The sequence below is a fragment of the Carcharodon carcharias genome, chromosome 13, assembly GCF_017639515.1.
Source record: "Carcharodon carcharias isolate sCarCar2 chromosome 13, sCarCar2.pri, whole genome shotgun sequence".
In the NCBI taxonomy this organism is placed as follows: domain Eukaryota; kingdom Metazoa; phylum Chordata; class Chondrichthyes; order Lamniformes; family Lamnidae; genus Carcharodon; species Carcharodon carcharias.
Window position 1 is genome coordinate 144,258,023 of NC_054479.1, and position 27,745 is coordinate 144,285,767.

General features: G+C 43.7%; 1 protein-coding gene across 2 annotated transcripts in view; it reads left to right on the top strand.

Moving 5' to 3' along the window:
* Nucleotides 1-27,745, top strand: part of sema3d (sema domain, immunoglobulin domain (Ig), short basic domain, secreted, (semaphorin) 3D) — a 360,181-nt gene that overhangs the window by 250,738 nt on the left and 81,698 nt on the right. For both annotated transcript variants that reach the window (XM_041202541.1, XM_041202540.1), the window contains 3 exons: nt 9,062-9,176; nt 10,351-10,420; nt 19,415-19,559. In XM_041202541.1, the coding sequence (XP_041058475.1) occupies nt 9,062-9,176; nt 10,351-10,420; nt 19,415-19,559 (330 nt within the window). The remainder of the gene's footprint in view (nt 1-9,061; nt 9,177-10,350; nt 10,421-19,414; nt 19,560-27,745) is intronic.

Consider the following 27,745-nt stretch of genomic DNA (forward strand, 5'->3'; position numbering starts at 1 on the left):
TAAGCCAGTTAGCTTAACAACCATCATTGGGAAAAGTTAGAGTCTATTATAAAGAATGTAATTGCAGAGTGTTTAGAAATACATAATCTAATCAAATAGAGTCAGCATGGCTTCATGAAGGGAAATTGTGCCTGACAAATTTATTAGAATTCTTTGAGGAGGTAGCAAGCAGCATAGATAGAGGGGAATTATTAGATGTAATATATTTGGATTTGCAAAAGGTGTTTGATAAGGTACCTCAGGTAAGGCCACTTAATACGATAAGAGCCCATGGTGTTGGGTGTAGTCTATGAGTATGGATAGAGGATTTACTCACTAATAGAAGACAGAGAGTTGGGATATGGGGGCCATTTTCAGGATGGTGACCTGTAACTAGTGGAGTGTCAGACGGGTCAGTGCTGGGGCCACAATTATTTACAATATATATTAATGACTTAGGTGAGGGAAGTGAATGTACTATCACCAAGTTTGTGGATGACACAAAAATAGGTGGGAAGGCAAGTGGTGAGGATGACACAAAGAGTCTACGGAGGGATATAGACAGGTTAAGTGAGTGGGCAAAAACGTGGCAGATGGAATATAATGTGGAAAAATGTGAGGTTATGCACCTTGGCAGGAAGAATAGAGGAGCTGAATATTATTTAAATAGGGAAAGACTGCAGGAGATTGCAGCACAGAGGGATTTGGGAGTCCTTGTGCATGAATCTCAAAAAACTAACATACAAGTTCAACATGTAATAGAGAAGACAAATGGAATGTTGGCCTTTATTTCAAAGGGAATGGAGTATAAAAATAGGGAAGTCTTGCTAAAACTATACAAGGCACTAGCTAGACCACAGCTAGAATACTGTGAACAGTTTTGGTCCCCTTATCTAAGGAAAGATATACTGGCATTGGAGGCAGTCCAGAGAAGATTCACTAGATTGGTCCCGGGTATGGAGGGATTTTCTTACGAGGAGAAGTTGAGTCAGTTGGGCCTGTACTCATTGGAGTTTAGAAAAATGAGAGGCAACCTTATTGAAATATAGGGGGCTTGACAGGGTAGATGCTGAGAGGTTGTTTCCCCTTCTGGGAGAGTCTAGAACCAGAGGACATAATCTCAGAGTAAGAGGTCACACATTTAAAACAGAGATGAGGAGGAATTACTTTTCTCAGAGGGAAGTCAATCTGTGGAATTCTTTACTGCAGAGGGCTGTTGAGGTTGGGTTGGTAAGTATATTCAAAGCTGGGATGGACAGAATTTAATCAGTAAGAGAATCAAAGGTTATGGGGAAAAGGCAGGAAAGTGGAGTTGAGGATTATCAGATCAACCATGATCTCATTGAATGATGAAGCAGACTCAATGGGCTGAATGGCCGACTTCTGCTCCTACATCTTATGGTCATATGATTTTATGGCTGACTGTGTGTGTGTGTGTGTGTGTGTGTGTGTGTGTGTGTGTGTGTGTGTGTGTGTGTGTGTGTGTGTGTGTGTAACTATGAGTGTGTATGACTATGAGTATGTGTGACTGAGTGTGTGTGTGCTTGTGTGTGACTGTGAGTGTGTGTATAAATGTTTTTGTCTGTCTGTGTATGTGTGTGACTGTTTCTTTGTGTGTGTGTGTGTGAGAGAGACTGTCTGTGTGTTACTGTGTGTCTGTGACTGTGTGTGTGTGAGAGAGACTGTGTCTGTGTTACTGTGTATGTGTCTGAGTGTGTGTGAGAGAGACTGTGTCTGTGTGTTACTGTGTGTCTGTGACTGTGTGTGTGTGAGAGAGACTGTGTCTGTGTGTTACTGTGTATGTGTCTGAATGTGTGTGTGACTATGAATGTGTATGTGTCTGTGAGTGTGTGTGTGACAGTGTGTGTGAGAGAGACTGTGTATCATACAATCTCTCTTGGTGTCTCTCCCTGCTATTAGCTCCCATTCTGCCATGTATCTCACTTACCTTCCCTTCCTGCTGCCAGCCCACCATTCCCTGTCTCTTGCTCAGTTGCCTCCTCTAATTTTATCCTTTTAGTGACTCCTTTCCTCTCCAATTGCTCTCCTGATTTTTCCCTCCCCATTATTCCAGTCTCCTGCCTTATTCCCTATCCTAATGCTATACATACACTAGCTTCATCGCCATCCTCCTACCAACAGACCCAAAATCCAGTTTATTGTTTTACTATCCCTGTGGGGGAACAGAAAACCAAAATAAGGAAGGTAGATGCAGGAAGAATGTTGCCCCTGTCTGGGTGTCTAGAACCAAGGGACACGGCCTCAGACTATGGGGCAGTCCATTTAGAAGTGAGATGAGGGGGAATTTATTCACTCAGAGGGTCATGAAACTTCTGAATACTCTGCCCCAGAGGGCTGTGGGAGCTCAATCATTGAGCATATTCAAGACAGGAATCAATAGATTTATAGATATTAAAGATATCAAGGGATATGAGGAGAGTGTGGGAAAATACCAGTGTGGTAAAAGATCAACCATGAATTAATTGAATGGCAGGGCAAGCTCAAGGAACAGAGTGGCCAACTCCTGTGCTCCTATTACCTCTGTTCCTCTGTTCCTATAACCAAATTTACCGAATGACCCCCAAATGAAGAAATTACCAACAAGATTCCACTTTTTTGTAGCTTTTTATTTTAACACAAATCAGAATCCATGTAAATTAATCATGAATTAACAGGAAAATTGTGGTCAGTATGAGCTATAAATTACCCATAGAATAGCAGATACAATAAAATCTAACTCACGAGATTACCTGCAGTCATATCACTCTCCACACAAATTTGGCACCACATGCAATCTCTGTCTTTCCACTTAGCCTTCAGGAATAAGATCTTTCACTTGTCTCATTCAATGGATTTGGTCCTTGGGTCACCTGCAATCACTGCTCTACTCCGTCTGAGTCTCCCAGGGGCCAACATCACCCAAACAGTACACCCCTGCGGAACCTCCTTAACTAGCTTCATGACAGTCTTGATGACACAAGTTCCCCAGACACTCCTTTATCCAACCATTTAATAAACCCTGTTGAGTGATCTGATTGGCTTTGACACAACTGAAGCAGAGCTGTGGAATGGTTCAATTCACAGTCTCTGCTCTAACCATCTTTAGCTTTGTCTTTTTGACTCACACAGCTCCTTGTAAATGTGCCGTCTCTGTTCTTCCTAAGCTCCAGCTATTCTTTGTCCGTGCCCACATGGCTTCTGTATCTTAACTTCCTGTCGGTTGATGCCACTTCTAAGTCCAGGGTCACCAGGTCACAGAAAATTACAAGAAGTTCAAGAAAATTACAATTTATCATTTTGTAACTGATGCAAACTCTTAAAAGTCCCTTTCAAACATTTCTAATACTAGTTAAAGATTCCCTTGACATTTTAGGGAAAGTACAAATTTTCTTTAATTTTTTTATTCATCCACGGGATGTGGACTTCATTGGCTAAGCCAGCATTTATTGCCCATCCCTAATTGCCCTTGAGAAGGTGGTGGTGAGCTGCCTTCTTGGACCGCTGCAGTCCATGTGGTGTAGGTACACCCACAGTGCTGTTAGAGAGGGAGTTCCAGGATTTTGACCCAGTGACAGTGAAGGAATTGCAATAGTCAAAACATCTTTTGTTTTTGTTCAAAGCATCCAAGTCAGGATGGTGGGTGACTTGGAGGGGAATTCCCAGCTGGTGGTATTTCCATCTATCTGCTGCCCTTCTAGATGGTAGTGGTCGTGGGATTGGAAGGTGCTGTCTAAGGAGCCTTGGTGAATTCCTGCAGTGCATCTTGTAGTACACTGCTGCCATTGTGCGTTGGTGGTGGAGGGAGTGAATGTTTGTGGATGTGGTGCCAATCAAGCGGGGCTGCTTTGTCCTGGATGGTGTCAAGCTTCTAGAGTATTGTGGGAGCTGCACTCATCCAGGCAAGTGGAGAATATTCCATCACACTCCTGACTTGTGCCTTGTAGATGGTGGACAGGCTTTGGGGAGTCAGGGGGTGAGTTACTCGTCGCACGATTCCCAGCCTCTGATTGTACTACTTCCAGGTCTAAAGTTGTCATGACAGCACTAATGTGATAACCAACAACTTTTTTAAATAAGTAATTTAAAATGTCAGGAAGAGAAACCAGCGCTATCAGAACTCAAATTAATTTGCTGCTTCCTAGCTCAGTGCTGTGAAACTAGTTAGTAACAAGTAAGCAGACAGCCAGAAGCCTGAGGCCTAAATAGGATGTTGTTGATGGATGGCTGCTGAAGCAGGAGCATTGGCGATAACTGGGCAAGGGGGAAGAGTGTTGGTCATGGGTAAGGCAGTGAAGTTGGAGCATGCAGAAGGCTGAAACTGAAGGTGTCCTGCGTCAGGAAGGGTAGACCGCACAGAGAGACAATCTTCAATAAAATCAAATAACTTTCAAATAAACTGAGGCCCTTAAAGAAATTGAAATTTGAAATGGACAAACTTGATGGGACTAGCAGGAGCACCATTGCCTCTCAGTGGGAGCAGGAGGAACACTCAGACATGACAAAATCATGATGCAGGAGTTAAGGTGAGAAATAAAAAGTGTACTCTTAGGAGCATGAACTTAAGTATATTATGGAGATAAAAATATTAGAAAGAAAGACTTATATTTTCTATAACCTCTTCCACAGATTCAGGATGTCCCAAAGCTCATTACAACCAATTAAGTACCATTGAAGTGTAGACACTGTAGACATTATACAATTGATCTCCCATGGTATTTTTGATGAGCTGTAGATGAGGTCTGGTGTAATGGTTGACAAATTCAATACTTTGTGTTCTAGTTTTTCAGGACTAGATTAAAGTATCCCAGAGAAAAATTTCACACGATTATATTAATCAAAGTAAAATAAACTCCTTAGATCATGGTTTTCAGATGGTTTAATTTGACAATGTGAAATTGAATTCAATCATCAGTTCTTGCACTGCACCTTCTTCAAATGTACATCTCTGCAGAGTACTTCTGCAGAAAGAAAACAGCTTAAAAAATAAATCACCTTAGCTTCAGTGTTGCCTTAGCTTTTTTATGAATGAGACTTTTAACTGCCAGGACAGTGTATGCGCTGAATTTGTACAGGAGCTAATTAACTTATTGCCTCACCAGAAATTTACAGTAAAAGCTTTCAGTGAATCTGTGGTTTCTGGTGAGGTCAACAGTTAATGAGCCTAACATTAATAAACAATATAAAACCCTTGTCTATTAATTTAATCCTTTGATCCCTTTGAGGGCGGTGTGCTCCTAAGAACTTTTACAGCTTTCTATTAAGCAATAGTTTTGAGAACAATTCCTGGCGCTTTCTTTTGCTGAGCAGTAAATAGACTTATATCAATTTAACAAGCTGTAAAGTTATGTGATGTCAGTTTTGTTCCTGTTATGCACAGTGAGTCTTCTCAGCTATGGCATAAATAAAGCAATGTCAAGCAAACAGCACACCCTTCCCCGTTGGGAGGGAAGGAGGATGATTGCCCTATTTACTCCAACAAAAGAGCTAATGATCAAACTTTGGGAACAAGCCAGTTATGGTCTCAGTCAGAGGCTTTGATAATAGTCGTGCTCTGATTTATGGTCACATATGGAGGACAGTCTGTTCAGTAGATACTCTCCAAGTTTCTGAAAAAACAAATAAGAGTTAGGACCTATCAAGCCGAGTTTCACTCTGCTTGTTCAGGGGTAACCTCAGCTGGGACCGTAACAAGGGGGTGAGGTTGGGAGGTGGGGAGAATGAAGGTGTCAGGGGTGAAGATGGCAACTGTGGAGGTAGGTTTAATGGGGGGGTGGAATGTGTAAGGGAAGGAGTTCGGAGGGGGGAAGAAGTGCGGAGACAGGAGGGAGTAAGGCTGAAGGAAGAAGTAAAGGTGGAGGAAGGAGCCGGGAAGGAGTAAAGCTGGAGGAAGAATTGAGGCTGGAGGAAGGAGTCAATAGGGAGGAAGGACCAAGGGTGGCTGAAGAAGTTAGGGTGTCTGAGGGAGTCAGGAAATGGGAGGGACAAAGCGGGTTGGAAGTCTGGGGTGGTGGGTGGACTAAGGGAGGGGGAAGGGGTTCCGGGAGGGAGAAAGGGTCTGGATGGGGGATTGTCCAGTTGAACCGAGGGGTCTCATGGTTCCATGACTGCCTTATGGGGAGCAAACTGTGGGTGAGCTTTGAACAAGGGAATGGTGAGAGTGACCGAGGGCAGAGTAAGGTGGGAGGGTGAGAGTTCGATGGTAGCAGTAGAAGGGATGGCGAGGCTGGTTGGTGGGGAACCAGAAGTAGACACTGAGCCTGGGGGTGGGAAGAGGGAGGTGAATGTGGGTGGGGGTGGGATTTTCAGAAAAGAAGGGACCGTACATGTTCACCTGGACATCCCCGAAGGAAAAGGATTGTGGCTGGTAGATCACAGAGGGGAGGTGGAAGGTGATGCCGGTGGGGTCAACTGTGAATGGGGAAAGGAACTGGGTGACTGGGGGAGGGGAAACAACAAAGAAATGCACGAAGAATTGAATCCAGACCATGCTGTCCAAATCGAAAGTGAAAGGAGAGTCGTGGTGGGCAAGATCAGGTGCTGCATGGGAGTGTGATCGGGGGGTGGGTGGAGATACAGGTCGGCTCAGATGGACAATCGATAGTGACCCCCAGCAGGCAGCATTGAAAATGCTCAGGGCAGTGAGGTGAGTGTGAAACGTGAAGGATCCGTGTGTGTGGGAGAGGCTTGTACGAGGCTCTGAAAGGCCCTGCCACACACACACTTCTCCCTTCAGAATGACTCATTGGCCGGCTGCTCCTTCTGCTGTGACAGAGGATGAGGTTGAGGGGCTCACAGGCAAATGGGACTCGGAGGGAGAGGGCAGCCTCTGAGATACCTGAGTGGATGACCCAGGGGTGTCCAGCTGCTGCTCCTCCTCCCTTTGGGTGCCCGGGGGTCCCAGCCTGACTTCTTGAGGGGAAGGAGCACCTGGAGGGACATCGAGATGCCCCGATTCCCTCTTGAATTGCCGCTGCAGGAACTTACCAAAGGCTACCGCGATGGAGCGCAGGTTTGCACACATCTCCACATTCTGCTGGACCAGGGTCTTCATGGCGAGCGCCATCCTTCCAATGGAGAGCTCTGTACATGCACATGTGGGCACCACTTCATCAGAGAGCAGGCCAAAGCAATCTGCTGACTCAGGTGCCACTCTGCTAAGGGCTTCCAACAGCTCAGTGTGGTATTCCCATGCCTTCTGCTGACTCTCTACGATGAGTTGGAAGGCCATATCTAGAGGCTTATCATCTAATTTAGACCTCACAAATGCCACATTCCCAGCAGTCTTCCAAGTGCCGGGGAGTTCGGCTGAACCTGCCTCTTGCTGCTGCGGACGTGTGCCCATGTGCTGAGCACCAGATTGTGAACTTGAGCCTGCTCAAGATCTAGGTTCCAATGAGCTGTGTGTCTCTGCACTGGTGGAGGGTGTGGGTAAGCTCTGTGATGGGTCTTTCATGCTGCTTATTTCCAGCTCTTCAATGGAGGAGGTGACCTGTTGGCTGGAGGTGAGGATGTGGATGGAGCTGAGGGACTGGCTGGCTGAGGGTGTTGGTCACTCGGCAGAGATCCCTGTGACCCAGAGTGGAGATAATTAGTGCATGGCAGCAGAGTCAAAAACAGGAGAGAGACCAGTTGTGTTGAGAGAGGAATGATGTGGTGCAGGATACTCATGAGGGTGTTCGCCGCTGACCTAACCGTCTCCGCAGACATGGTCCATAGTCAGCGTGATGGCACACTCCTCAAAGTGAGTGAGGGACCTAATGTGGGCCACTCCACCCCCGGTCTGGGAGCTCTCCCTGCTGATGTGAGCCAGCTTCTTCTACATGAAAAAAGATGGAGAGAGTGTGAGCAGGACACATGGCACTGAGTGGAATGTTTGTGTGGTGAGCGAAGCCATGGACAGGATGAGGAGGCGAGTTTGAGAGGGTAGGAGCCTGATAGAGATGTGAGGGTGTGTGTGAGAGTTAGTGGTGTTGCCCCTTGAGGTGTGGGATCCCTGTGGATGTGAGATGGATTTGTGAGTGTGTAAGTTGAGAGTAATGAGAAGAGTGAGTTACCCTGATGGAACAGATGAGACCATTCACCCTGTAGTGGCTGTCCACTTTTACAGGGCACTGGCACTGACTATCGCTGCCACTGCCCATCTAGTCGATTAGTGAGGTTGCTGACCATCCTGCAGCCAGAGGAGGGAGAGATGACATCACGGCAAACCTTCACTGTGTCCAAAAGGTGCTAGAGGGACACACCATTGACCCAGGGGGCTGCAGTCCTATTGCCTTTCAGAACCATCTGTTCTTTGCAGCAGTCCTGGGTTGGAAGCACTGAGAGGTGTGCGTGCAGCTAGACTTTAAATATGGCACCCAGGATGATGAAGCAGTGAGACGTTGGTGTGGGGGGGTGAATGAGACCCTGCCTGCCATGGAAATGGCGTGTTTCCCGGGAATACATAATTAATTGGGCAGGTTTGGGATGATATGGGGTGAGAAGGTGCCATCGCGGCCGACGGGTAAATCATTGTTTTCCCTGCCCGCTACCGCACTTAATGCAAACCTGGGATGATTCCAACCCCTGTCAATGATTTAAAGGGTACACTTGTGATTTCTAAGCCACTTGCAGTTACTCCATTGTCCCTGAACTATTCCAGAATCAGTTCTATTCCTCTCCATTATGGGTGATAGAGAGATATTTGTAATAAAACAAAAGCAAAATACAGCTGATGCTGGAAATAGAAAATAAAAACAGAAAATACTGAAAATTCTGAAGGTCAAGCAGCATCTGCGATAGTTGTAATGCTCTCCTCTCTTGCATTTGACGGCAGTCAGTTATATAGCAAGATTTACTAACATTCAGAATCAGAGGCCAACCCCCTTAACCATTGAAAGGACACGGATTAGTGAAAACCAATCCAGAGGGTATTAATTTTCAGGGCACTGCCATCCATGTACAATTGCAAACTGCAATGAACCTGTACGTGTAGCCAGTAGGGTGACCTCCGCTGGGACAAATTTAACACAATCAACTGAAGGTAAAAGTGTAGATCAAATTCCTTGTAAATTTATATTCTTTCAACTGTCTTTAATTACAGAATGATGTCGGTGGACAGCACAGCCTCATCAACAAGTGGACCACTTTCCTTAAATCTCGTCTGGTGTGTTCTGTCCCAGGTCCCGATGGGGTTGACACCTATTTCGATGAACTGCGTAAGTAAAATTTCCGCTGTAGAACTTAATTCGATTTGCTTGTTTGCAAACAGCACAAGAAAGCTCATCATGGATGTCTTTAAAGTTCATTGACAGTTAAAGTTCAAACCTGTTCATTAAAGGTTTAGTAAGGACAGCATGGCAGGTTTGATAATGGACCTGAGTCTCAGTAGAGCTTCAGAGAGAATTAAAGGAGCAATGTTTGTAATTGATTTTGTAAATTAGTAAAATTATTAGCATTGTGATTTTACAACCAACAGTCTCACAATTCGAGCATAACTACAGCCCAGTTAACATTTCAGGGCTTCCATTCTTAATGGCAAAACATTGCTCCAAACCCTCTTCTCCCCTTAACCCTAAACGATAGTCAGAATGGTGATAGATGTGATGAGTTCATTGTTATGCCTATCTGCTGCACTGATCTTGATGGGGTCAGAATCAGTCAGGTTAAAATATTAATAAATAAGGTCGCCAACCTTTTCTGAGTCAAAAATTCAGACAGGAGACAGGGTTCTGAGCAGAGAACAGATTTCATCAATCTGCAACCCTGGAATGCCATGTGAATTATGGTCTTGCTGTCAATCTTAAAAAGTAATCATCAGCCATATCACTCCCCACTAAAAATGTGTCACTGGAATGAATAGTATAAGTATCTGGCAAGCTGATTGGACGGAATGCATTCCTGAGTTAATACATTTGAAAGGCAACAAGTAACATGAGGACAATATTTATTCAGCCTTTAGCTGTTAATCATTTCTCCTTTTTCTCTCCACCTGTGCCTTTTACACTTAGATGATCATCTTGAAGCACTGAGCACTTTGGGCACTGCTAATGCTGCTCCCAGTTTTTGGGAGAGGGGTTGTGGGCATGTAAGAGATTTGCCGCCTTCTCTTTAGTTTATCATCATACGCCTGGTTGTAGCATTGGGCAACCTACCCAAAGATTAGCATCTCACAAGTGGAGCAGGGGAAAACCAGGCAGCCTAAACCAAAGGGCTTCCACCTGTGTGAAACACAATGGGGTAACAATGTTCATATATGGATGACAAGCTAGTATGTTAGTTGTTAGTAGGTTGATAGAAAGTGTTTAGAAGCTGTCCAAGAGTGAGAGAGAACCTAACACATTTCTGGCTTTCAAATTATTAATTTTAATAACTTTGTTATTCTTTGCAAAGAGGATGTGTTTCTGCTCCACACAAAAGATGAAAGGAACCCCGTTGTTTATGGAGTCTTCACTACAACCAGGTGAATATTAACCAATGGCACATGGGCCATCCATTTTGAGTGTGTTTTGTAGTCTGGATATGTGGATCAAACTCAGATTTCTAGTTTTATGTATTTATCTTGAAGAATAAAGATAAGTATTTTCTGAACTGTCAATTTAACATAAGTGACATTAATTCTTTTGATGTCAATCTCCCTTATCATATTAGGAAAATTGTTTCATTGGATTGTGAGTTGAAAATGACGGCTATATACAGGATTTATGATTGTTTTATACAGGGTTCATGAGGGTTATATACAGGGTTAATGAGGATTATATACAGGGTTATCACTAGAGCAATAAAAGAGAAGTTGGTAAGTTTTTTTTATCACAATGTTAGTAGCACACATATGTTTTACCACACGTGGCTGTTGAGTGAAAACCTTAACTTCATTTAAAACACAATTTGATAAATATTTCGAAAGGAGTAACATAAAAGGCTATTAGGAAAATATAGAGAAATGGAATTAAACAGCACTAGTTAAATGCTGGCACAGACTGTGGTAAGATGGTCAACAGGCAGGCTTGTACGCTGGAATCCCTATGCTCCTTTCCTGTGACTAATATTGCTCTATTCCGAAACTCAGTGGTGTATCCTGCTTACTTTTCAGGATGGATGAGTGTCAGCTGTTTTGTGAGAAAAGTTCCCTGTGTGAACATTTGAGACTGGGTGGGAACTTGTTCAGCTGGGTTGCTCCCCACAATCAAACAGCTTCATTGCTTGGGCTTGCACAGGAAGATACTTGGGAATGCTACCCTGAGCGTGGCCAGTGCCTGTGGTACCAGGGCCTAGTGTGAGACAGTGCCTTCAGGGCAGTTGGGAAGAAGATTGGGTGAAAAGAAAGGTGAAATGGAAAGAGTCACTGCGATATGACACTGAATATGTGGAAATGCAAAAGGAAATCTTGGAATATTGGGAAAGGCAATTGCATTCAGAGAATTTCTAAATAGACAAACTGAAGGGACATGTATACACGGGTGTGTAAATACAACATGCCCTTCGTATAATTCATTCTGGGGATTGACACTGTCAAAAATACATGTTTTTATTTTGTTCAAGTTATCACAGAACATTGTGAAGCAAGAAGATTTATTTAATCAGTTGATGAGTTTATTTTCACTGCCATTTATCACTTTGATAAGTTTGGAGAATTCTCAGTGTTTTTTTTCCTGAATTGTTCCTGTAATGTATGTTACAGGGTTAATCTCTGAGATTCTGTATTAGAGAGGGTTTTGTACACTGCCTTGATCCTCTGAGGATCCAGCCCGCACAATGTGATGAAAGCCTTAGTTAGTCTCAGCCATCTGTTGGAGTTTAGGATAAATTCCACATCTTAACACTGATTGGCACAAACTGGGTCCTTCACTCACCACTGCCACCATGATGGTAAGCAGAGCAATGGAAAAATATCTTACCAGTCCAATAATTGGTGCTATGTTAAGTTTTGAGGATGATATTTTATGGAGCAGAGTAGAGGGACCCATGGAACTGCCCAGGGAATGTTTGATGCTAACACAGAGTAAAAAGTTGAAACTTTGCATTGATCTTCCAGTGGTTCTGCCATTAATGCGAATGTTTTTAACAATAAATTTTCATTTTTGAATGTGAAAATATTTATTGCTGGTTTCACCACGATCAACTTGATGTTCAAAATAGAACTATAAATAAATAGTTCACACAAACTTCCAGGAGAGTCAATGACTAATTATATGAATTGTGCAGAGTACATTCCAGGAACAGCACCAGCCTTACCTAAAACTGTGTCACCCTAATGAAACTACAGCACAGGACTACTTGTGTGCCAAACAGCATAAGCAGCATTCTATAGACAGAGCTAAACGATCCCACAACCAATGGATCAGATCTAAGCTCTACAGTCCTGCCTAATCCAGTCATGAATGGTGGTGGACAATAAAACAACTCACTGGAGGAGGAGGCTGCACAAATATCCCCATCCTTAATGATGGGGAACACCCAAACATTGGTGCAAAAGATAAGGCTGGAGCATTTGCTACAATCTTCAGGCAAAAGTGAATGGATGATCCATCTCAGCCTCCTCCGGAGGTCCCCAGCGTCACAGATGCCAGTCTTTAGCCACTTTAATAAACTCCATGTAATATGAAGAAACAGCTGAAGGCACTGGATACTGCAAAGGCTATGGGCCCTGACAATATTCCGGCAATGTTACTGAAGACTTGTGCTGCAGAACTTGCTGCGCCCCTAACCAAGCTGTTCCAGTACAGCTACAGCACTGGCATCTACCCGGCTATGTGGATAATTGCCCAGGTATGTCCTCTACCCAAAAAGCAGGACAAATCCAACCCAAATAATTACCACCCCTTCAGTCTACTCTCCATCATCAGTAAAGTAATGGAAGGGGTCATCAGCAGTGCCATCAACAGCACTTGCTTAGTAATAACCTGCTCACTGATGCCCAGTTTGGGTTCGGTCAGGGCCATTCAGCTCCTGACCTCATTACAGCCTTGGTTCAAATGTGGACAAAAGAGCTGAACTCCAGAGGTGAGGTGAGAGTGACTGCCCTTGACATCAAGGCAGCATTTGACCGAGTGTGGCATCAAGGAGCCCTAGCAAAACTGGAGTGAGTAGGAATCAGGGGAGAACTCTCCACTGGTTGGAGTCATATCTAGCACAAAGGAAGATGGTTGTGGTTGTTGGAGGTCAATCATCTCAGCTCCAGGGCATCACTGCAGGAGTTCCTTAGGGTAGTGTCCTAGGCCCAACCATCTTCAGCTGCTTCATCAATGACCTTCCCTCTATCATGAGGTCAGAAATGGCGATGTGCAATTGTCAGTGTATAATGTTCAGCACCATTCGTGACTCCTCAAATATTGAAGCAGTCCATGTTCAAATACATCAAGACCTGGACAATATCCAGGCTTGGTCTGACAAGTGGCAAGGAACATTCACACCATACAAGTGCCAGGCAATGACCATCTCCTACAAGAGAGAATCCTAACCATTGCTTCTTGACGTTCAATGGCATTACCATCACTGAATCCCCCAGTATCAACATCCTGGGGGTTACCATTGACCAGAAACTGAACTGGACTATCCATATAAACACTGTCCACAACAGCAGGTCAGAGACTAGGAATTGTGATGAGTAACTCACCTGCTGACTCCTCAAAGCCCGCCCACTATCTACAAGGCACAAGTCAGGAGTGTGATGGAATACTCCCTACTTGCCTGGATGAGTGCAGCTCCCACAACACTCAAGGAGCTTGACACCATCCAGGACAAAGCAGCCCGCTTGATTGGCACCCCATCCACAAACATTCACTCCCTCCACCATTGATGCACAGTAGCAGCAGTGTGTGTACCATCTACAAGATACACTGCAGGAATTTACCAAGGCTCCTTAGACACCATCTTCCAAACTCATGACCACCACCACCTAGAAGGACAAGGGCAGCAGACAGATGGGAGCATCACCACTTGGAGGTTCCCCTCCAAGTCATGCACCATCTTGACTTGGATATATATCACTGTTCCTTCACTGTCACTGGGTCTAAGTCCTGGAACTCCCTCCCTAACAGCACTGTGGGTGTACCTACACCACATGAACTGCAGTGGCTCAAGAAGGCAGCTCACCACCACCTTCTCAAGGGCAACTAGGGATGGGCAATAAATATTTCAGATATCTAGCATCCGTAGTATTTTGCTTTTGTTTTATCATGGGTAATAAATGCTGGCCTAGCCAGCGAAGCCCACATCCTCTGAGTGAATTTTAAAAAATGGTTTGCTGTGACAATCAGTTTCACCCTCAATAGGCGAATGAGGGAAAAGGCTTGAACTCATAGCATTTTCACAACCTCAGGATGTCCCAAAACCACGTTACAGCCAACAAAGTACCGTTTCTGAAGTCAGGTCACTGTTGTAATAAGGAAATATGGTTGCCAATTTGCACACAGCAAGCGCCCAAAAACAGCAATGTGATCATGACCAATAATCTATTTCCGTAATGTTGGTTGAGGTAGAAATATTAGCCAGTGCGTTATGTAGAACTCACCTGCTCTTTGAAATAGTGCCATGGGATCATTTCTGTCCACCTGTGAGAACTGACAAGATCTCAGTTTAACATCTCATCTGAGAAGCAGCAGTCCGTCAGTACCGCACTGGAGTATCAGCTTAGATTGTTGCACTCAAGCCAAGAGGCACTTCTTTTCATTCTTTCATGTGATATGGACATCACTGGCTAGGCCAACATTTATTGCCCATCCCTAATTACATTTAAACATAGAAAATAGGAGTAGGATTAGGTCATTCAGCCATTCTAGGCTGCTTCACAATTCAATATGATCATGGCTGATCCTCCATCTCAAGGCCATGCTCCTGCCCTCTCCCCATATGCCTTGACTCCTTTAGTGTCCAGAAATATATCTATTTCCTTGTTAAATATATTCATAGACTTGGCCTCCATAGCTCTTTGTGGTAGTTTCACCACCTTCTGAATGAAGAAGTTTCTTCTCATCTCAGTTCTAAATGGCCTACCCCATATCCTGAGACTGTGACCCCTTGTTCTAGGTCCCCCCAGCCAGAGGAAACATTGTCCCTGCATTCAGTCTGTCCATCCCTGTGAGAATTTTATACATTTAAATGAGATCCCCTTGCATTCTTCTGAACTCCAGTGAATACAGGTCTAGTCGGCCCAACCTCTCCTCGTACGACAATACTGCCATCCCAGGAATCAGTCTGATGAACCTTCTCTATGGCAATGATATCCTTTCTTAGGTAAGGAGACCAAAATTGCACACAATACTCCAGGTGTGGTCTCGCCAAGCCCCTGTACAGCTGCAGTAAGACATCCTTGCTCCTGTACTCAAGTCCTCTCGCAATGAAGGCCAACATATCATTTGCCTTCTTAACTGCTTGCTGCACCTGTATGTTTGCTTTCTGTGATTGATGTACAAGGACATCAACATTTCCCAATCTATCACCATTCTATATTTCCTACCAAAGTGGTTAACTTCACACTTATACACTTTATACTGCACCTGCTATGTATTTGCCCACTCACTCAACCTGTCTAAATCGCCTTGAAGCCTCTTAATACCCTCCTCATCGCTCACATTCCCACCAAATTTTGTGCCATCAGGAAGCTTGGAAATATTACAGAATTTTGGAAGATGACAACCAACTATTTCCATGGCCACTTCCTTTAGTATCCTGGGATATAGATTATCGGCCCTGTGGGTTTACCAGTTTTCAGTCCCATTAATTTCTCCAGTGCTATTGTCATAGTAATACTAATTTCCTTCAATTCCTCCTTCTCACTAGATCCTTGGTTACCTAGTATTTCTGGGATATTATTTGAGTCTTCCTCCATGAAGACAGAACTAAAGTAGTTGTTTAATTGCTCTAGCATTTCCTTGTTCTCTATTATAAATTCTCCCATTTCAGACTATAAGGGACCTACATTTGTCTTCACTAACCTTTTTCTTTTTACATCTCAAAGCTTTTACAGTTGGATTTTATGTTCCCTGCAAGTTTACTCTCATACTCTATTTTTCCCCTCTTAATCAATCTCTTGGTCCTCCTTTGCTGAATTCTAAACTGCTCCAATCCTCAGGCTTGCTACTTTTTCTAGCAACTTTATATGACTCCTCTCTGGATCTAATACTATCCTTAATTTCTTTTGTTAGCCATGGTTGGGCCACTTTTCCCATTGTATTTTTGTGCCAGAAGGGAATGTATAACTGTTGCAATGCATACATTTGTTTCTTAAATATTAGTCAGTGTCTATCCACCGTCATGTCTCTTAATGAAGTTCCCCAATCTACCTTAGCCAACTCACGCCTCATGCCTTCCCAGTTTCCTTTGTTTAGATTTAGGACCCCAGTTTCAGATCGGACTACTTCACTTTCTATCCTAATGAAGAATTCTATCATGTTATGGTCACTGTTCCCTAAAGGACCCCACACAACAAGATTATTAATTAAACCCTTCTCATTGCACCACACCAAATTTAGGATAACCCGTTCCCTAGTCGGTTCCGTGACATACTGGTCCAAAAAACCATCTTGTACACACTCTAGGAATTAATCCATTGCAATATAATTGCTAATTTGGTTTGCCCAGTCTATATGTAGATTAAAGCCAGCCATGATTACTGAAGTACCTTTGTTACATGCATCTCTAATTTCCTGTTTAATGCCATCCCCTGCCTTACCACTACTGTTTGGAGGCTTATAGTTAACTCCATGAATGTTTTCTGCCCCTTGTAGCTCCACCCAGACTGACTCTACATCTAGATTTTCTGAGCCAATATCCTCTCTCACTATCGTACTGATTTCATCCTTAACTAACAATGCCACCCCACCTCTGTTTCCTTTTTGCCTGTCCTTCCTAAATATTGAGTACCCTTGGATATTCAGCTCCTACCCTTGGCCACCCTGCAGCCATGTCTGTGTAATCGCAATAATATTGTACCCATTTACATCTATTTGCGCTGTTAATTCATCTACCTTATTGCGGGGAGGCGATGGCGTATTGTTGCTGGACTAATAATCTAGAGACCCAGGGTAATGCCCTGGGGACCTGGGTTCGAATTGCACCATGGCCGAAGATGGAATTTGAATTCAGTAAAAACCAGGAATTAAAAGTCTGATGATGGCCATGAAACCAATGTCAATTTTGTAAAAAAAAACCCATCTGGTTCACCAATGCCCTTTAGGGAAGGAAATCTGCTGTCCTTACCTGGTCTGGCCCACGTGTGACTCCAGACCCACAGCAATGTGGTCAACTCTTAAATGCCTTCTGAAGAAGGGCAATTAGGGACAGGCAATAAATGCTAGCCTAGGCAGCGATACCCACATCCCATGAATGAATAAAAGAAAAATGGCCCATGCATTCAGATACAGTGCCTATAGACTTAGCCTTTTAACATTTTTACACAGCTATTTTTGTCCCTATTTGCTGCCAGCCCTTGTTTCCTCTGCCTTACACTTTTGCTTTCTGTCTTTCATTCCTATCTTTGTTTCTCTCTCTTGTGTCTCCCTGCTCAGGTTCCCATTCCCCCTGCCAATCTAGTTTAAATCCTCCCCCACAGTACTAGCAAATACCCCTGTGTGGATATTGGTCCCGGTCCTGCTGGGGTGTAACCCGTCCAGCTTGTACAGGTCTCATCTTCCCCAGAACTGGTCCCAATGCCTCAGGAATCTAAATCCCTCCCTCCTACACCATCTCTCCAGCCAATATTCATCTGGTCTATTCATCTATTCCTCATCTTGTTAGCACGTGCCACTGGGGCTAATTCTGAGATTACTACCTTTGAGGCCCTGCTTTTTAATTTATTCCCTAGCTCCCTATATTCTGCTCACAGAACCTCATCCCTCTTTTTACCTATGTTGTTGGTACTGATATGGACTACAACCTCTGGCTGTTCACCCTCCCCCTTCAGAATGTTCTGCAGCTGTTCTGTGACATCCTTGACCCTGGCACCAGAGAGGCAACATGCCACCCTGGTGTCACGTCAGTGGCCTCAGAAATATCTATCTGTTCCCCTTACGATAAAATCCCCTATCACTATTGACTTCCCACATCACACAGGAGGAGCATTCCACCTGGCTGAGCTGTTCTGCCATGACTTACCCTTAAATTACTCCCTTTACTTTTACTTCCTCTAGTTTAGAGAATATTAAGGGTAAAAGAAATAATTACCAGGTCCTACTTACCAAGGCCACCACTCTTCTTACGGGGGAAAGGTAGAAAGTGAAAAGATCACCTCCTTCCCTCTTCAGCGAACTCTCTCTCACACCAAACTCCAACTGAAGCTCTTGAATGCAGCCCAAAGCAGCACTCTAGTGCAGAAAAAAGCAGCTCTGTAGATGGCTTGCTTTTATGTTGTCTGAATCAAGCTTTTGAAAACCTGTTTAAGACAATTAACTAATTTACTAGCTGCAGCTGCAAGCGGAGCCCTTATAACCCCTGTTTTAAAGCTGGACTAAAACTGACCTTCTCCCAACCCAAAGAGCAACTTTTAGTTGGTTGCTAAAAGAGTGATTATACTTTAGATAGAAATTGACTCTTGAAAGTCCCTCTCTCCCTCCAAACTCCAATTGAAGCACTCCAATGCAGCCCAAAGCAGCACTCCAGTGCATAATTGTCCTTGAGAAGGTGGTGGTGAGCTGTCTTCTTGAACTGCTGCAGTGCATGTGGTTTAGGTACATCCACAGTGCTCTTAGGGAAGGCGTTTGGGGATTTTGACTTACCAACAGTGAAGGAAGAGTGATCTATTTCCAAGTCAGGAAGGTATGTGACTTGGAGGGGAACTTGCAGGTGGTGGTGTTCACATGCAACTGCTGCCCTTGTCCTTCTAGGTGGTAGAGCTCTTGGGTTTGGAAGGTGCTGTTGAAGGAGCCTTGGTGAGTTCCTGCAGTGTACCTTGTAGATGGTACGCACTACTGACACTGAGCCACTAAGTAACTGAGCCACAGCTGACAATGCCTTAAAATTGGTTCCAAAATCAGGTCCCAATCTCCTGCATAAATTTGGCCCTGGAAATACTCTACTTCTAGAACTGGATCAGGAGATGCTCGGGATGCCTGCTTGAAACAGGTAACAGGCTGATTTGGTTATGCAAATAAGAGTTCTGCACAGGTTGTCAGACCACAGTGTGAAACTAGATAACAATTGGAAATTGTACAGCTCCCAATGATTCCAGACAAGCCCCTTATCGATACCCATTTGATGTTTGAATGTTACCAGTTGATGCTGCCATATTTGGTACAGAGCAGCACCCTGCTAACTGACATCCCTTTTCAGTCCAACTGCTCCCCTGCTATTCTTTAACACAAGAGTGCCTTTAATATTTGTTTGATATGAACCTTATTTTCATGCCACAATACCAGGGAAGCTTCAAAAATGGCATACCTAATATTAATTTTTTACTAAAGGAGCAATGTAAGACCATAACATTGTCAGTTGTGCATATGTCTTTTTTTATTTCACTCAGTTCAATATTTAAAGGCTCTGCAGTGTGTGTGTACAGTATGGCTGACATTCGAGCTTCTTTTAATGGACCATACGCTCACAAGGAAGGTCCTGACCATCGCTGGGTGGAGTATGATGGACGAATCCCTTACCCACGACCTGGAACAGTAAGTAGACTTTAGAGACAGTGTTTCATTTGCAGTATTAATGACTGAGATGTCACTGTAAGCAACTGCTTCACTGAGGTGAGACTTTGCCTCATGCTGTACAAGCAACTATAAGCTGTCATTTTAGTGTATCCCTGTAGGAATACAGGGGACAGGGGAGTTAATTGCACCAACTATCATATTCTAGTGTGAATGTATATGTAGAAACTAACCGTTTTTCCATCACTTTCAAAAGGCTTTTTCATGATATTCATTAACATATTTTAAGAAAAGTAAGGTTTGATTATAGTTACAGAAAATCAATGATGGAAATCTATTTTTGTTTGAATTATTTTCTTTGTGGGTGTTAGTGGCTAGATCAGAATTTATTGCCCTTCCTTAATTGCCTTTGAGAAGGTGATGGTGTGCCACCTTCTTGAATACAGCTGAGTGGTTTGCTTGGCATTGTAGGAGGCAATTAAGTGAACCCACATTGTTATGGTTTTGTTTGGTATCGATGCAGTTCCGCGGCTTTACCAATCGAGGATTGCAGATTGTCATTCTACGTTGTGGTAAGCACTACCTGTGGTTTATTTGTGAACAGGCAATCATAAACATTGTATGGTTTTAGAGGGGTATATCTTTTATTAGTGAGTGGAATAAATGATTGCTCTGCTATAATTACAAGTCTCCGTAGAATCAGACCAGGCTATTTGTTCTTGCAATGCATTGTTACAGAGACACGAACCCATTTTCCTTTCCCTCTCTGGTTTCCTTTACTCTTCCTTCCTTTCTAACTGTGTCCTTTTTTAAAATCATGGAGGAATGAATTTGATGTGAAGGTATTTAGTTTTGTCCCCTCATTTTCAGTTTTTTTTTTTCAAAGTACAGATTTATGGCTGGGAATCAATTCTCAAAGGACTCCATACTTTTGATTGATGATTTTAATTGGGCTGAATAGTAAGTGAATACCTCAGCATTTAGCTTGTTTTATAAGGTCAGTTATGACTTCATGTCTATTGCACAGGACGTGTCATGATCATTCCTGAAAACCTGGTGTGTTGAGGCAAGATTTTTTTTCAAGAGGCACGGATATCTTTATTGATATCCTTTAAACCTGTTTCAGACTGGGAATGGAAATCACACCTGCTGTAGTGAAAATGACTTGTCAAAGTTGTTTTACCCTGTACAACGGTGCTGAATCTGTGAAGAATTTGTGCAATGTTTGATATTAATTCAGCAGCTGCTACATCAATGAATACTACATGACATATTTCTGTTTTCTATTGTGCTAATGGTTTTCTTAAACCACTCTAAAGGGTATTAAAGAAGTGCGCAATTTGAGGTTGATAGTTTTATAATTCGAAATTAATGAATATTGGTGTTTAAAAGGGTAGGAACTAGCACCTTGGGAGATGGCACACCTGAAGGCAGCTGTGGTTAATAACACAATACAACTTTCAAACTTCAAAGATGTTTCCTTCCTGAATTTCTGACTAATATTTGTTTCTCACAAAAGCCCACTTAGCTCTTGATGTATTTAATCACTCAGCCACTTGACTGAGCAAGCTGCACTCAGACCTCCTACCGTGCCCGCCCCCACAGTACATTTTACAAAGCATATCTAATAGCTGGCAGTAAATTGTTGACTTGGGTTTTCTTGTGAAATTTGTGAGAACAAGGTTGATTATTGATAGACTATTCTCCAGGCTATTGTAATGTAAATGTGGTTTTAAAACAATCGTAGAGGTTTCGGGGCCTGTTTTAAATGCCTCAGCCTGATTTAATTGAGGTGGTAACAATTATTCTTTGGCCACTTTCTGCCCAGCTGGTACTGACATTCTAGTCACGGTTATCCTGGGTAGGGTTCTGAGAAAGACAGCTCCAGCCTTTAAGAGATATAAAGGAGTACAGAGCGGTTGAAATAATAAAATGAAAAAAGTGAACTGTGTAACTGAATTGAGGCAATATAAAGAGTGCGGGGATCTCCCCCTATAACTTTGTTCTGGGTCAGTTTTTGACATTTTTCTCATTGATCTCCTTCCCTGGCAGCTATTGGCTTGTTGTTAATCTGCTGTTCCACAGGTGCCAAATGCTCGCATCTATCATGTCCAACTGACCATTTACAAACCTGGTCTGTAAGTTTCAGCAAACAATGAAACCTCTTGATGGTGTCACACCTGACCCAGTGCTGCCCTCATACAACATTCAAGTGTGAGTTTCTGATAGGTCTTAGCACAGAGTGATTAGGAGAGAGAATCCAGGCTTTATTATTTCCCCTTCCTCACTTAGGGCACTGAGGACAATTGTGTGCCTCTTACTGAGATCAGCTATTTCACAAAAGCTCAGACTTGGGACCTCCTCAATTTCCTCACTGCATATCAGCTAGAAACATCATTGTTTTGGGTGTTTTCTTGGCAGTTCTTCTCATAGAATGTTTACAGCACAGGAGGAGGCCATTTGGCCAACCCTGTCTGTGCCAGATCTCCTCGAGAGCAAAATCCTGCAAATTTCTCCTCTTCAGGTGCTTAGCCAATTCAATTTTCAAAGCCACGATTGTATCTGCCTCCACCACACTCTCAGGCAGTGCATTTCAGGTCCTAACCACTTGCTGCATAAAAAGACTTCTCATATAGCTAGTCTTCTTTTACCAATCAACTTAAATTGGTGTCCTCTGGTTCCCCACTTTTCTGCCAATTGGATCAGTTTCTACATATCCAAACCACTAATAATTTTAAGCACCCCCATCAAATCTCCTTTCAACCTTCGCTTCTCCAAGGAAAATAACCCCGGCTTCTTCAGGCTATCCTTGCAACTGAAGCCCCTCCTCCCCAAACCATTCTCATAAATATTTTCTGCACCATCTTTACCTCACACCCCTCCTGAAATAAAGTGCCCAAACTTGTCACAATGATTCAGCTGAAGCCGAGCAAGTGTTTTATGAAGGTGCATCATAACTTTCTTGTGTCTCTATTCTATGCTTCTACCAGTGAAGTACAGGATCTCATAAGTCTTTTTAAACATTTTCACAATCTGCCTTACCACCTTCAACAATTTGTGCAAGTATACCCCAGGTCTTTCTGTTCCTACACCACCTTTTAGATTAAAAAAAAAATTGTTCTTGGGAGTGAGCGTCGCTAGCAAAGACAGCATTTGTTGCCCACCCTTAGTTGCTTTGAGAAGGTGCTGATGAGCCTCCTTCTTGAACCACTGAAGCCAGCTGGCGCAGTTACACCCACAGTGCTGTTGGGGAGGGAGTTTCAGGATTTTGGTCCAGTGATGGTGAAGGAATGCTGATATAATTCCAAGCCAGGATGATGTGTGTGACTTGGAGGGGAACTTGCAGGTTGTGGTGCCACTGTGTTTGCTAAGCTCATTCTTTTAGGTGGCAAAGGTCACAGATTGGAGAATGGGGCTGTTGAAGGGGGGTTTGTGTGTTGCTGGAGCGCATCTTGTAGATGGTGCACACTGCTGCCACTGTGCGTCATTGAAGGAGGGAGTGAATGCTAAGCTGATGGATGAGGTGCCAATCAAATGTCCTGGTCATCCTGGATGGTGTTGAGCTTCTTTTGTGTTGTTGGAGCTGCAACCTTGCAGGAAAGTGAAGCGTATACCATAACACTCCTAACATGAATCTTAGTAGAAGGTGATAAGGTTTGGGAAGTGAGTTCCTCACCGCAGAATTCACAGCCTTTGATCTGCTCTTGTAGCCACAGTATTTATATAGCTAGCCCAGTTCAGTTTCTGGTCAATGATAATATATTCAGCGATGGTAATGCCATTGAACATCAAGGGAAACTGGTTAGATTCTCTCTTGTTGAAATGGTCATTGCCTGACACTTGTGTGGCGTGAATATTGCTTGCCACTTATCAGCCCAAGCCTGAAGATTATCCAGGTCTTGCTAAATATGGGCATGGACTGCTTCAGTATCTGAGAAGTTGATATCATTAGCAAATGTGATTCGTTAGCAAACATCCCTACTTCTGGCTTTATCTTGGGGGGAAGATGAAGCAGCTGACGATGGGTGACTTCGGACACTAATCTTATATTCTCTAGATAAGATTGCCTCTCCTCGTTCTTCCTACTAAAATATACTGCATTCAATTTCATAAGCCACATGTCTACCCATTGCACCAGCCTGCCATGTCCTTTATTATATTTGGCAGGCATTTGAGCCAAAATAATTTACACGTGTAATAACATTCTTTTCATCTCAGTCAGCAGAGCATTGAGGAGCAGACAGAAAAATAGGCAATTGTATGTAGGCCTATTATTTTATCTGGGTCAGGAGAGTGATACCATTGTGGGAACACCATCACTACAAGGAGTGCAGAGGTTAAAGGAGAAGGTTGATCTCTACCAGCTCTGAATAATTTAGGAATAAATCTAACCTCATCAGTGCTGCTTCCATTCTGAGGACAACTAAATAAACACAATACCTCACTGTGTCAGAGCTATCTCCTTTAATTCAATTTCTCTAGTCTTTCCCTGTAGCCTTTATTAATTTTAGAATGCAATATTTGCCCTAATTAATTTTTCATATATTTAGGTTGTAACTTTTAGGTTATTCGAACTATCATATTGACAAGGGAGAACTGTTCATTCTCCCTCTGTCTCGGTGCAATGATTTTATTTCCTAGTTACAGGCGTTGCCAGCAATAACTTTCAACATAGCTGGAAATTTCAGTGCTGAAAGATTACTGTATACTGGGACTGATCAATAAGCCGTGATAAATTTTCCTTTATCTCCCCAAGAATCTTGCCTTATTAATTAAAACTTTTTTTTGGTGATGAAGGTGTAGATGATAATAGGGAAAAGGTTCACTTCACAAACACAGATGTTCTTGGTGTGGCCTAGTCAGTGAGTCACAGAAGCAGTTCAGTGGTTGATGTGCGGGTAACACACTCGCCTTAAGATTAGGCAGGAATTTGTTTTTTATTCATTTAAGGGATGTGGGCGTCGCTGGCTAGGCCAGCATTTATTGCTCAGCCCTAATTGCCCTTCAGAAGGTGGTGGTGAGCTCCCTTCTTGAGCCGCTGTAGCCCATGTGGTGCAGGTACACCCACAGTGCTGTTAGGGAGGGAGTTCCAGGATTTTGACCCAGCAACAATGAAGGAACAGTGATATATTTCTAAGCCAGGAGTGAGTGGTTTGGAGGGGAACTTCCTGGTGGTGGTGTACCCATGTATCTGTGTGAGGTGATGCATTTTGGTAGGAAGAACATGGACAGACAATACAAAATAAGGGGTGATATTTTGAAGGGGTTGCAGGAGCAGAAAGACTTGGGTGCATACGTGCATAGGTCATTGAAGGTAGCAGGACAGGTGGAGAGAGCAGTTAATAAAGCATATGGTATCCTGGGCTTTATTAATAGGGGCATAAAGTACAAGAGCAAGGAAGTTATGTTGAATTTATATAAGACACTTGTTAGACCTCAGCTGGAGTATTGTGTACAGTTCTGGGAGTCACACTGTAGGAAGGATGTGGACACATTGGAGAGAGCGCAGAAGTAGTTTACAAGAATGGTTCCAGGGATGAGGAACGTCAGTTATAAAGGTAGATTCGAGAGGCTGGGACTGTTCTCCTTGGAGAGGAGAAGGCTGAGAGGAGATTTGATAGAGACGTTCAAAATCATGAGGGGGCTGGACAGAGTAGATAGGGAGAAGCTGTCCCTGCTTGTAAAAGGATCAAGCACAGATTTAAAGTGATTTTACAAAAGAAGCAAATGTGACATGAGTAAAAATTTTTTCACTTAACGAGTGGTTTGGGTCTGGAATGCACTGCCTGGAAATGTGGAGGCAGGTTCAATCGAAGCATTCAAGATGGCATTAGGGGATTATTTAAATAGAAACAATGTGCAGGGTTACAGGGAAAAGGCAAAGCAATGGCACTAGGTCATAATGCTCATTTAGATGCTGGTGCAGACACAATGGGCCAAATGGCCTCCTTCTGTGCCGTTAAAATTCATTGATTCTATGACCCATTCCCCTTGTCCTTCTTGATGGTAGTGGTCGTGTGTTTGGGAGGTGCTGTCTAAGAAGTTTTTGTGAGTTTCTGCAGTGCATCTTATAGATGGTACACACACTGCTGCTACTGTGCGTCGGTGGTGGAGGGAGTGAATGTTTGTGGATGGGGTGCCAAACAAGCAAGCTGCTTTGTTCTGGATGGTGTCAAGCTTCTTGAGTGTTGTTGGAGCTGCACTCATCCAGGCAAGTGGGGAATATTCCATCACACTCCTGACTTGTACTTTGTAAATTGTGGACAGACTTTGGGGAGTCAGCAGGTGAGTTACTCACCGTGGGATTTCTAGCCTCTGACCTGCTCTTGTAGCCACAGTATTTGTATGGCTAGTCCAGTTCAATTTCTGGTCAATGGTAACCCCCAGGATGTTGATAGTGGGTGATTCAGCGATGGTAATTCCATTGAATGTCAAGGAGCGATGGTTGGATTCTATTTTGTTGGAGATGGCCGTTGCCTGGAACTTCTGTGATGTGAATTTTACTTGCCATTGTCAGTCCAAGCCTGGATGTTGTCCAGGTCTTGCTGCATTTGGACATGGACTGCTTCAATGTCTGAGGAGTTATGAGTTGTGCTGAACATTGTGCAACCATCAGCGAACATCCCCACTTCTGACCTTATGATGGAAAGAAGGTCATTGATGAAGCAGCTGAAGATGGTTGGGACTAGGACACTACCCTGAGGAACTCCTGCAGTGATATCCTTGAGCTGAGATGACTGACCTCCAACAACCACAACCATCTTCCTTTGTGCTAGGTTTGACTCCATTGGAGAGTTTTCCCCCTGATTCCCATTGACTCCAGTTTTGCTAGGGCTCCTTGATACCACACTCGGTCAAATGCAGACTTCATGTCAAGGGCAGTCACTCTCACCTCACCTCTGGAGTTCAGCTTTTTGGTCCACATTTAAATCAAGGCTGTAATGAGGTCAAGAGCTGAGTGGCCCTGGCGGAACCAGTGAGTGTTCAACGAGCAGGCTATTGGTTAGCGAGTGCCGCTTGATAGCACTGTTGATGACCCCTTCCATTACTTTACTGATGATTGAGAGTAGACTGATGGGGCGGTAATTGGCCGGGTTGGATTTGTTCTGCTTTTTGTGCACAGGACATACCTGGGCAATTTTCCACATTGCTGGCTAGATACCAGTGTTGTAGTTGTACTGGTGCAGCTTGGCTAGAGACACGGAAAGTTCTGGAGCACAAGTATTTGTCACGTGTCGGTGCAGACTCGATGGGCCGAAGAGCCTCTTCTGCACTGTGATTCTTCAGTACTATTGCCAGGCCATTGTCAGGGTCCATAGAGTTTGCAGTATCCAGTGCCTTCAGCCGTTTCTTGATATCATGTGGAGTGAATTGAATTGGCTCAAGACTGGCACCTTGATGCTGGGGACCTTCGGAGGAGGCCGAGATGGGTTGTCCACTTGGCATTTCTGACTGAAATTGTAGCAAATGACTCAGCCTTATCTTTTCCACTGATGTGCAGAGCTCCCCCATCATTGAGAATGGGGATATTTGTGGAGCCTCCTCCTCCAGTGAGTTGTTTAATTGTCCACCACCATTCATGGCTGGATGTGGCAGGACTGTAGAGCTTAGATCTGATCTGTTGGCTGTTGGCTCTATCCCTTGCTGCTTATGCAGTTTGGCATGCAAGTAGTTCTGTGTTGTAGCTTCACCAGGTTGACACTGCAATTTTAGGTATGCCTGGTGCTGCTCCTGACATGCCCTCCTGCACTCTTCATTGAACCAGGGTTGATCCCCTGGCTTGATGGTAATGGTAGAGTGGGGGTTATGCCGGGCCATGAAGTTACAGATTGTGGTTGAGTACAATTCTGCTGCTGCTGATGGCCCACAGTGCCTCATGGAGTTGCTGAATCTGTTCGAAATCTATCCCATTTAGCACAGTGGTAGTGCCACACAATCTGATGGAGGGTATCCTCAATGTGAAGACCAGACTTCATCTCCACAATGAATGTTTAGTGGTCACTCCTCCCGATACTCTCATGGACAGATGCATCTGCAACAGGCAGGTTGGTGAGAATGAGGTCAAGTATGTTTTTCCCTCATGTTGGTTCCCTCACCACCTGCTGCAGACTATGTCCTTTGGGACTCGACCAGTTTGATCAGTAGTGGTGCTACCAAGCCACTATTGTGATGGACATTGAAGACCCCAACCAAAGCATATTCTGTGC